Source organism: Pteropus alecto, unplaced genomic scaffold, assembly GCF_000325575.1.
Source record: "Pteropus alecto unplaced genomic scaffold, ASM32557v1 scaffold103, whole genome shotgun sequence".
Lineage (NCBI taxonomy): Eukaryota > Metazoa > Chordata > Mammalia > Chiroptera > Pteropodidae > Pteropus > Pteropus alecto.
This window is the reverse complement of record NW_006436288.1, coordinates 4,997,566-5,009,655: the sequence shown is the minus strand read 5'-3', so window position 1 is coordinate 5,009,655 and position 12,090 is coordinate 4,997,566. Positions and strand designations below refer to the sequence as shown.

Here is a 12,090-nt window from a genome sequence, read left to right as displayed (position 1 = left end):
ATCCCTTTACTTTCAGTCTGTGTGTGTCTTTTGATCTGAAGTGAGTCCCTTGTGGGCAGCATATGTAAGGGTCTTATTTTCTTTTGCATTCAGCCACCCTGTGTCTTTTGGTTGGAATATTTAATTAATTTATATTTAAACTAATTGTTGATAGATATGTAGTTATTGCCCTTTTGTTATTTATATTTTTGATTTTTTTTCTGTTTTCTTCCTCTTAAAGAAGTTCCTCCAGTATTTCCTGTAATACTGGACTGGTGATGATAAACTCCTTTATCATTTGCCTACTCTGCCATCTTGACCAGAAGTCTAAGTATTTTTTCTAGAGGCAAACTATCTCAGAGCCTTTAATATGTTAATGTACAATGAGACTCTCCAAGTGAGAACATAGATAACATTTTTGAACTTGCTTGTCCATTGAATTCCAGACACTTCTTTTTAAACCTCAGGACATCCTTTGTGTGCATTTTCAGATTAACATTTACTTCTTTATGCTTTAAAAATGAAAATATTTAGTGGAAAAGATATCTATTTTAAAAAAACTGCAATAGAGTTTATTTTTTTCTTTAATGTATTCATTCTTTTAATCATCCATCTACATATTCAAGAAATATCTACTGAACACTCATTATGTTTCAGACTGTTTAATGAAATCACTAAAGTAAGTGAGATAAGATCTTTTTCTTTAAGGTATATGAAGGAAACCAGAGTTTTGCCATCTTGAAACTGTCTTTTGTGTTATTGGTTTTTAAGCTGTTTATTAAGAAACAAGACTCAGGAAGAACCTTTGACCCTCCCCTACTTTCTGCCCAAGATATTCAGAAAGAAAAATTTGCTTCAGGAAGGAAATCTGAGGATGTTCTCCTTGGCTTAATTTGAATTAAGTATGATAAATAAGAGAGCTTCAGGCAGAGAGCTGTTAGCTGTGTCCCATTGTTTCTGAGTTGTCATGTATGTTATGCTCATTCTCAACTACCTGTAAAATTGCCCATTCTCACTTCTGAAATCTAATACTCTGTCCCCCCCTCCCCAACTTTCTTATTTTTTCAAAATGTCATATATACCCAGTGTTGCCTCACTATCTTTAGAATTTTCATGCTTATGTAAATTCTACATGCACATGTATTAAATTTTTTTGATTTTCTCCTGTTAATCTGCCTCTGTTACTTTGCTTATTAACGAGCTAGAAGAACTTAGAAGGTGGAAGGAAAAGTATTATTTTTTTTAGCCCTCACACATAACATCTATAAAGAACTATGTTTTAAAAATTAATTTTAAAGAAGGAATTGAGTGACTAGGAGATAAAAAGGAAGCAGTTAGTAATAAGTCAGTGAAAATGTTTTGCAAAATAATTTTGGGAGAGAGTTAAAAATCTTTGCAGTAACTTAAGGGAGGATCTTGGTATTGTAGTCCCTTAGAAAGGAAGAAGCTGAGATACGCATACAGACAGGTTGGGTAGCCAGGTCAAATTGTTCTACAAGGTTCTGAAGGGTTTGATGTGAAGTGTTCCTGGGTAAAATGAATACAGTGTGACAGTGAATGTTGGCAGGTGCATTAGAAAGATATCCTGGACCAAGCTAAGTAGGTTAATGCAGGCTAACTCAAATTTTCCATAGTCAAATTTTCTACGGATAAATGTATGCTGGGAGTTAATGGCAGATCCAAGATAATGCACTGATTGATACTCTGTAACTGTGTAAACAGCCACTGTCATTAGATTGTCTTCTCTTTCTTGAGGTTTCATCATTAGAGATTATGACACTTCTCAAAGATTTCTAGAAATTCTGAAGAGATCAGTTTGACATATGATTCCCTGTGTGAGACATGGCTAATTTAATTCTAAACAAACACTAGAGACTCTTCTGGAACTTTAGGCATTCGTTATGCTATAATAATAGTTTGGTAAAAGAGCCCTGATTTTCCTTTATTTTTATTTTTTATACATGCAGAAGAGTTTGAACTGTTGGATTAAAGAGTGTTTGTATAAGAATGAGGTATAAAAAGAAGTACTGAAGTGAATGTGGGAAATACTTATTAAGAAATATTGGGATACTGTTCAGTTATCTCTGTTAAAAAACATATATTTTTTTCCACTCATGTCATGACTGTCTGAACTGAGGGCTGCATTTGCATGCTCTTAGGGTCATAGATCATATTCCTATGGAATGAAAAGATAAATCTGTCTAATTAGTAAATACTAGTTACACTACAAATTCTTTTTTATTCATATGAGTCTGGAGCATGAACATGGTGTTTGCAAAGTGTGGGCACTTTAAATGTTCAAAAATAAGGATAAAAAGTAACTAGGGAGATAAGAACAGTATGATAAGCATTATAGTTATGTAATAAAATTAATACAAGAAAGCTGTTGTATTTATAACCTAGAAGAAGTTGCTCTTTTCAGGGCAGTTAAAACGAACTAAAATATACAAAAAATTACTTGGAATCCTTCCAAACACGTTTTATGTAGCACTACAAACTATATTTATTTACTTATGCTAATAACATTTCTAAAGAACAAAAGGATGAAATATATTTAGTAAATCCCAGATGTTCATCTTACTAAAACAAAAGCCCTGAAGGTGTCAGAAATCACATTCAGAAGAGTGAATGTATGTCTGTTATCTTCCCATTTTCCCCTCCAGCTCTGCTTTCTTCCCTTCACTGCCCTACCACCGGCCTTGGGAAGCTGATGTGCATGGACTGTATTAATGGACTGTCTCGCCCTCTGTTTTTTGGTTGGGTTTGCCAGTGGGTAGCTCTGATGGAAGCTGGAGAACGGAGGAAAGCATTTATGACCTTGCTCTTTTCCTGGAGCGGTGTCCTCAGGCTGTTGGCGTCTCTCCACAGATTACTGCCCTTGACTGGTGGCCCATTACATTGATTACATTGACTCCTCCTTTAAGATTCTAGTGGCCACTCCCTAACCTTGTTCTAAGGATGTGAACTGTTTCCGTGTCATTCCACTGTCCCCAGTATGCCCACATCTTTGTTGATAATCCCTTCATTATATCTTCTTTGAACTATCCAATTTGTATTTGCATCTGTTTTCTGCTGGGACACAGACCGATTAAATTTGGAAGACAAATCTTGTCCTTGGAACCTCCTTAAGGGATCTGTGTCCACGTGGCATATAATAAGACATCAAGAATGAATTGTCAGGGAAATGTAGTGTGGGAATTATATTCTTATCACGTGCCAGACACTATGAAAGATCTTTAAAATACAAAACTGTACTTCTAACTCAGAGGCATTTGCAAATTAGAATTCCTGAAAGGTGAAGAGTTTGGTTGGATTGAGGACTGATGCTCTCAGAAACTTTCTCTTATGTTTGGAAAATATTGCTTGTGAAGCTCTGGCCAACCTGAGACTGGTGGAAGCTCTGTTCTCTTGGACATTTTTTTATGCACTAACCATTTATTGCTGACCCGGTATATGTAAAACATCATGCCAGGTATGCATTTTACCATTTAACAAATAAAACAACCAAGTAGCAAAGAAATCATATATTTTACCCTTGCCTAGTGGCATAAAAATAGTAATTGGTCGAATCAGAGCATGAACTTAGATTTTCTGACTCAAAATTTCATAGACTTCCACTATATTGTGTATGAATGAAACACAAATCCTTTCTTTAGTCTGTTAAGAGAAACAGGACAGGTCAAATTAGGGTGGACAAGTACCAAGGCAGAATTAGATAAAATGTGTCCACATTTAGGACATGTAGAGAGCATTTCTGGTGAAGCTTCTCTTAGGCTTCTTGGAAAAGATGATCGAGTCTAGTTTTGCTGTATTAGGTCCATGGAAGAGGTAAGGGCACTGAGATCATGGAGGACCTGAGAATGCTAAGCCAGGGAATTTGAAATGTATTCTCTGGTCAACAGATATCATTTTAAACGTGTTTGATCGAGATTGTGAGTAATGAAAATGAATAATCATTTGAGGTTTATGAAAATTAATTTGGCAGAACTTCATATTTAAAAAAAAAAAAATGAAGGCAGACCAGTTAGAAAACTTGGTAAGCGAGAAGTAACAGAGATTGTTGATAAGGCGACAAAGGTAATGAATAAGAAAAATTTGCAGAGACAGAAATAAGAATACTCAGTGACTAATTGGATTTTAGGAAATAGTAAAGAAGTTAAGGATGCTTGAAGGTTTAGCCTTGAGTTAATGACAAGATAGTACTTCTAAGAGCAGAAGAAAAGAAAGAGTAATTTGCTCGAGGGAGAGAGAGGCAGGGAGGAATAAAAGCTTAGTTCTGGAAATGTTGATTATGATACTGTAAGGTAGAATTTGTATGTAATATTGGAAATGTGTAAATGAAGCCCTAAATTAGGCTGATTGGAGTAATCTGTATGATTATTTAGTAGATGTTCTGCTTTCACTGATAAAGCATGGGAGAACCAGGGTTGGAGGGATAGTGGAAGTCAGTGTGGACAAAGGGGGAACAGTGCAAGATAGGATATTCCTGGAGGTCAAGTAGAACTGAGAGATGTGTTTATGCAAATTTGTCCTGGCAGAGTGTGGTCAAGGTTGTATTTTAGAATATAATGTTTAGTGACAAGTTCAATGATAAAATAAAAAAACAGAAACATAAGCAACAAAAATATACCAAGAGGGAGAGTAAAAGATGCACTATTCTGTAAAAAATATAGTTTTGAAGAACTCCTTAGTAATAGGCCATGGATAGTGAGTGTTTACTTTAGTATTGTCATACTTGATGAATAATGGGCTGTTTGCTGAAAACCTTGGTGAATGAGGGTGATAATGTAAAAAGAAGAGAATGGAGAATTAACGTTTGCAGGATGCCTATGTTTGAGTGTGGGATACAGTGGAGGAAGAGAAATGAAAGGAATGAGAGAACGGGAGACTAAGATGCAGTTAAAATTAAGGACATAAGTTTTTCAGTATAAAGAAATAGTTAAGTTCCATGATGGTAATTGAAGGAAAGTCATTGGAATGAACAATTGTGATACTGAAAACTTTTGAGAATGGGTTTTCATTAGACTGTTGGACTGGGAGCCAGAAGGTGCAGATTTAAAGCAGCAGGATATAGTATAAAGGGTAGGAGTTTTAAAGTGTTACAGACCTGAATTGGAATCCCAATTCTGTCACTTACCAGATGTGTCAATTTGGCAGTTACTTAAGGGTATTCTTAGTTTCCTAAGCTATAAAAAATAATTCCCAGTTATGTGGTTCTTATAAGGATTCAATGAGGCAGGTGAAATTGCTTGGTAGAATGCGCAGAGCAAAACAGGCTCTTGATTAAATCAGTTTCTTTAAGAAAATATTATGTGGTAAGGAAGCAAAAAAAATTAAGAATAGGATAATCTTTTGAAAAGTTTCATGGTGAAAAGAGCTGAAAAATTTGTAGGTAAGATTTTTTTTAGGATAGTTAGTACTGAGTATGTTTGTTGATAGAGGAGAGGAGCCAAGATGGGTTAGAGAAAGTGAAGAGTCAAGAATGAAAATGATGGTGGGGGGCGGAGTTTAGGTGGAAATGGTGAAGGGGATTAAGAAGTACAAAGTGGCAGTTATAAAATTAGTCACAGACGTGAAGTACGTCGTAGGGAATATAGTCAATAACATGGTTATAACTATGTACAGTGCCAGATGGATACTAGACTTATTCTGGTGATCATTTTGTAAGGTTTATAAATGTCTAATCACTATGTTATATACCTGAAACTAATGTACTATTGTATGTCAACTACAATTATAAAACAAATTTTTTAAAAGATGAGAAAATCAACAACAAAAAGAATGAAAAAGATAATTGATGAATGAAGAGTCTGTCTGGAGGACAAAAGATCAAGGATTTAGGATCAAGTGAAGAGATTTAGAAAAAATCATACATTTCTTTGGAGACTATTGGAAAGAGAAGAATGTAAATACATATTAGGTGCAGAGAAAGGAAGCTGTGAGAGCTGTTTTTGAAGGTATGTATTTTAGTGAAGGGACAATGTCATTTACAAAGTAAAGGAATGATGAAGACCTGGAGCTTAAATGGAGTACAAATTTGAGAACATATCATGAAGAATGCTATAGGAGTTAATAAGGAAGAAATTGCTTGCTCAACAGGAGTGACAGACCAGTGACCGACGTGGATTTGAGATAGATTTCACTGGAATTGAGGAAATATTAGTCTAGGAACCATTCTTTAAGAATAGTAGCGTATCCTGAGAAGCTGCTGAAATTAAGTAAAAGGACAAGAATCTAAGAGGTGTGTCATAATGAGAAGATTGAAGAAGTGAGATAAATCAATAACACGGCCAAAAATTGGCTGAGTGGCAGTAACTTGCAAATACTTTTCATATTGATTCACTAAATGGGGACTTCATAAATATCTAGAGAGTCTAACAGAAGCTCTATTTGATTATCTGAGACCAGTGTGATGTGTAAAAGGGAATAGTTGGATCTTATACACTATGCTGAAGGTTCAAACAGAGAAGGAAAGCTGAAGCCTGCTTTAATCTCAAGGCAAGCCTAAGGCTAGGGCATGTCCTGGAACAGCAAGGACTCACTCTGACATAGGAGCAAGGTGAAGGATGTATGCCCCTTCACACACCCTGCTTTCTGGACTACTCCTGGAAGGAGTAGGGCAGAAAGTCTTTGTCAGAGGATCATGTAAAATGGAAAGAAACATATGACTTTTGAAGTATTTGATTTTCTTAAATTTAATGGAGAAACCTTTATTTGGAGTGGGGAAAAAAAACACAAAGGTTTTCATCAGCTGAAGGTAGTCAGTGGCAGCTTCAGAATGCAATCAGTTGCCTTAGAATGAGGGGTTATGGTACCAGCCTTGAGGATCTGCAGGACACATGGTTTCTAAAGGGACAGCAGGTATTGATGGTTTACAAAACTTTAAGGCCAATTAAACCTACCATGCTTCATATCTTTATTATTCTTGTTCATATGTTCATTCATTTATTTATTATCTACTGTATGTCAGATGATAATGGACTAGGTACTTGGAACAGACAAGGTCATCATTCTGATGGAGCTTACATTCCAGTTGGGAATGGGACTGGGGCGTGAGAACACTGGAATAGTAAATAAAATACTGCACTGAGTCTTCAGGATCTGAAGCATTTTGTGTATATTTGAGTATATGCCTAGACATGTATGTATGTATGTGGTCATAGTGTAGGTTTAAGTGTGTGTGTGTGTGTGTGTGTGTGTGTGTGTGTGTGTGTGTGATAAAGGTACAGAGAAGAGAGAGTAGCTGCTGTAGATTTTTCTGGCTATGCCAGTCTCCATATAAAGAAAATAACTACCAAGTAATATCATCATAGAAATGCTTTTGGTATAGTGTAGCATAAGTTAGTGAAATACTTTTATTTGTTTTATATTGTCTTAAGGTTTGTTGCCTATTGAAGAAAAAATTTGATATTCAGTATTGCCAAGATTACTCTGGTAAGCTAGACACTCTCTTTTGCTACCGATGGGATTATAAATTGTTAAATCTTTCTAGAAAGCAATTTGTAATATGTATTAAGAGCATTAATATGTTCTCATCTTTTCAATATGTGATTTTATGGACTTTATCTTAAGAGAAATAGTCCATAATGCAGGCAAAGCTTTATGCACAGATATACTCACTATAGCCTAATTAGTAACAGAAATAAAATGCTAAAAATCTAAATTTTATATGCATAGAGAAATGGTTTTCTTGCTATGGTTCGTGAACATATCATGCAAATAATTCAACTTATGTGCTCAAGGAGTTTTAATGACATGAAACAATATTTATGATATAGGAAGTTATGTTAAAAAACAGGATATAAATTTTTGTATGCTGTATATTCTTAATATTTAAAACAATTTTCATAAAATTGGATGGAAGGAAATAGGCCAAAATGCTTTATACTTTAAGCATTTTCTATGATTTGTACATTTGACTTTTATATCCAGGAATACCAATACATTTTATTTTTAAATCTCTGTCTTAGAGTGGGAGCTGAATGCCTCTGTGATTAAACCATTGTGTTTTATTCTGGAATGATCTGGAAAATCAACACTTACATATGTAACCATAATGTCAATTCAGATTTTTACTAAAGATTTGGTCAGATGGGCATATTTTAGAGCAATTGCCTTTGTTGCTTTTCTTTAGAAAGTTTGTTCTTAACTTTTTAGCATGATAGGTGAAGGCCTATTCTTGGCCTGTGCATGGTGAATCCACTGAAGTTGTAGAAATGACCTTCATTGGGCAATAATTTTATAGGAAATGATTAAGTAAATAGAAAGCAGAGATGTGTTACTTTAAGATTAGGGCAATATTTCTTAAAGTGTGGTCCCAGCAACCCCTGTTTAAAATGTAACTTCCTGACCTACTAAATAAGAACCTGAGGATGGGTACTGAGAAGCTGTATTTTTAAAGAAATGCCTTATGTAATTCTGTTGAGATTCTTTAAAAGCCATCAGTTGGGGAAGAGAGGTTTGAGATTTAGAAATTCCTGTATAGAATCTTCTCTGCCCCAACAATTATTAAATAAAATGAGACATTTTCTCAATGGCATGGACCCAAAGTATGCTTTGCTTCTTGGATAAGTCAGAACTGGAGAATAGGGTCCATCTACCACTCTACAGCAGTCTTATTAGAGAGGTGTAGAGTTGGAACCCTTTGAGAGCAGACACGGGTGGTCAGTAACATTGCTGGGAATAGTGATAAGGTATAGGTAATTTGTCTTTGCTAGAAAGTAGCAGCCCACCAGTTCCAGTTCCTTTGGGTGGAATGCTCGCCTGAATCATTGCACAAGAGAGTTTACAACTCTTAATGAAACAGGCCTCCATGAGGAGCTGTAATACCCTAGGGGTTACAAGCGTAATTGCTAGAGTCAGACACACCTTTCACTTGCTGTGTACCTGGATGAATTAACTCAAAATCTTAGATTCTTCTCATGTAAAATTGGGTTACTAACAGTACCAACTCAATGATGAAAAATTGCATGCAATCATTTAGCACAGAGCCTGGCAGAAAGCAAGCACTTATAAATGCTTATAGTGATGACTTCACAAGAGTTTAATATAAACTTAGGAGGTCAGGCTTTTCCAGTTGATTTTTCAAAGACCATGTTAATTATCAGAAAAGCCTGGGATTTTTAGTAATCCCGAATTCTGTGTGTGTATATGTGTGTGTGTGTGTGGGGGGGGGCGGGAATGGGGAGAGTTGGCAGTGGGTCCAAGTTTACTAATAGTTCTTCGTCCAACCCTAATGTCACTTACTGAAATTCACCCTCTTGAGGTTGGTGTAGGACCGAGTTGAATAATGTGAAGTATCATTTGCAGAGTGACTTTCATTGCATACCTTCTCTAGTTCCAAAGAAAGTCAGGTCATTCCTACACACATAGACACACACAGAGCCTTAACCCTGGCCACCTCTATATTCCTGGGTGCCGCATTCTATAAAGCTATTTTAGGTTCTAACAAATGTCTCTGGCTTTATGATGGTCACCACCATGAAACACATTTACATATCCTTTTCTTGCCTTATTGGTAAATATTTTCTGAGTAAAATTACTTGATACTCTCTTCTTAATTTAAACCTACATTTGCCAAGTTATAGGTTTCTCTAGTAGCTTCTCAACTTTAGGAAAATAACCTTCCAGCCCCCACAGAAACATGACTAAATCAGGTCAAGACAATCACCAGGAGAAATCCTTTATATTATCCAGTTGCATAATACACTTCTTGAATAAATGACATATCCTAATTTAGGATACATCACCAGATTCAGGTCAGAGAGTATCCTCTGCCAGTCAATCAGAGTGCGGGTCACTGGAAGATCTCTTCGTAGAATTTTTCTCAAGGCTTCATTGGATAACTCCTGTAATTCTTCTAAGACTGCAGCTTGAAATTTATTCTCTTGCTCTTCCACAAGCCTTGCAAAACTTAAAGCCAGTTGAGCTTGGTTAACTACTTCCAAGCTTTCTTTCAGGTCTTTGGAGATTTTAATATGAAGGTTGACACACTTGAAGAAGTGAGCTTGCACAAAAATCCTCCCTGTTACTTGGGTTAGAAATGGATTTATTTGGAAAATCCATTTAGATTTCCAAAGGCCATTCCAGAAATTTGCTGTCTCATAGCTGTGATCTTCAATGCAAGCTATCAAGAACTCCTTATTTTTCACAGATTTCCTCAGCACGTTGCAATTTCCTGATGGATAGTGATCATTCACATACAGTTTTAAGGCACACAGAACAACATTTCTCAGGTATTCTGTCTCATTCCGAATGATACCGTGAGTCTGGATGTCTTTTAACTGGTTTTGAAGCAGGTCGAATTTGAAAGAAAGTTTGCTTTGGTAGTCAAAAAATCGGAAGTCACCCATTACATTGTGGTGAGACAAGAGGACTGGATTTCCATCAATGCAGAGTGGTACAGAATATTTTTGGCAGTGTTGGTGACCTGCACACTCACCTTGATGGTGCATAAGTTTTTCGTCACGGATAAGCAGACAGAGATCATCAAAGGCATTTACAAATTCCCCTGGAGGAGCCTGTATTAACAGTCTGCGAATTGTTCTTTCTTTCTCTTTCTTACTCAGAACACTACGTGACATGTTTGGTTGCAGCAGAAGCAAAGCTTCTGAAATAAAGAGTGTTCAAAGGATGAGAAAACATTCCATGAGTCACCTTTCCCATCAAGGTGTTAAATATTCAAGCTTAAGATTGCTATGTCTAACCATGAAAACAGGTTGTCTGGCAAGCTCTGAGTCTCCTGATGAAGTCATAAAGAACCTTTCTCTATAAGCTGTGGAACTTTTGATGATATCACAATGGGCGCTCACAACCCCAAAAGAAAATGTCACCTGACAGTGCGGTGTCCGGCCAACCAGTTATGTGTATTTTGAAGATTTTAAGAACTTAGCGTCGTGAACAACCTTCTTCAAAAGCAGTGTGTCTCTGGGTACATTATATGTTGTCAGGGATCTAGAGAAGCAGCCCAGAGTTTCTAGAGAGGGTTTTGTAGCACTTCGGGGACCGCAATGGCATTGACTTATGCCCAGGCTTTCAGAATAGCTGCCCCAAACCTACTGGAAACATGTTATGCTGAAAGGTTTGAGGGCTTTAAAGAAAATAGCAAAAATAAAATGAAATTTGGTGGTAGTTCATGGAAAAATGCCAGAGGATGCAGAGGGTGCAGCATTTATAAATATTGTGGGTTTGGAGATGGTCAAAACATAAGCAATAAGCCAGAAAGTTTCAAGGGCAGTGAAGTTCAGGGACCACATCTTATGTTCTGTTTCTGTGGGGATTAAGTGTGAGCTAACTCCAAAGAACGAAGACAGCAAACCACTGTGTGTTCTCTGCTTTCTCTCTAGAAAAGGGGCAGTGACAGCAGCTGATGAGTATCAAGAAATTCCTTTCCTGCAAAGGAGCAGAGTTAATTACATTTGAAACCCAGCGCCTAATGGGGAGAGACTCCTATGCAAGGGAGAAACAGGACGACAGGTCATGAAAATATGGAGACCAAATATCCATTCGGAGTCTTCTGTTCCTCTTTTTTCCTCTTTAATCTTGATTTATCACCTTAATTCTTGTTCTTTTTGAAGAGTCCTGAACTACCGTCCCTCTCATTTAAGTATAGACTTATTCCTTTCATATCTGTTCTGAGCTTTTGAGTTTCCCTAGCTTCCGGTATCTTTTTCTTATAAGAACATGAGCTTTACCGTATTAAATAGTCATAGACATTAAATTTAAGGGGTTCTTGTTAGTTCTAACAATCTGAAATTGAGTGGATCTTTGAACGATTTTTACCAATACCTTTCATGATTTTATAGACTGTCATATTCTTTTCAATCTCAGTTTTTCAAATTGAAGTGTTCTAATTTTTGTAGAATATCAGTATGTAATAAGTAAACTTGATTATTTTCCTCTTTCATACCAAATATATACTCACCATGACATTTTTAACCCTTTTGGATGATACATGAAATGTTGCTTTTTCGGGCATGTGTATAGCTAGCTAGGTATTTTGCTAATATAGTGGTAATAATTATGTCAGATATGGTTACTATTTATTGAACACTCAGTAGCAGAAACTGTATTTAGTGATGTAGTATGAACTCAATTAATGTCCCTACTTTC

The 12,090-nt window shown here is 36.2% G+C and overlaps 2 protein-coding genes across 2 annotated transcripts in view; one reads left to right on the top strand and one right to left on the bottom strand.

The window, feature by feature from the left end:
• Positions 1-9,647: 9,647 nt before the first annotated feature.
• CAPZA3 (capping actin protein of muscle Z-line subunit alpha 3) lies at positions 9,648-10,719 on the bottom strand. Its single transcript, XM_006912664.1, has one exon. The coding sequence runs from the start codon at positions 10,560-10,562 to the stop codon at positions 9,663-9,665; it is 900 nt and encodes a 299-aa protein (XP_006912726.1). The 5' UTR covers positions 10,563-10,719; the 3' UTR covers positions 9,648-9,662.
• A 269-nt stretch (positions 10,720-10,988) lies between these two features.
• PLCZ1 (phospholipase C zeta 1) overlaps positions 10,989-12,090 on the top strand; it is a 38,439-nt gene continuing 37,337 nt past the window's right edge. The window contains exon 1 of the mRNA XM_006912743.1: positions 10,989-11,059. Within this exon, the coding sequence (XP_006912805.1) occupies positions 10,989-11,059 (71 nt within the window). The remainder of the gene's footprint in view (positions 11,060-12,090) is intronic.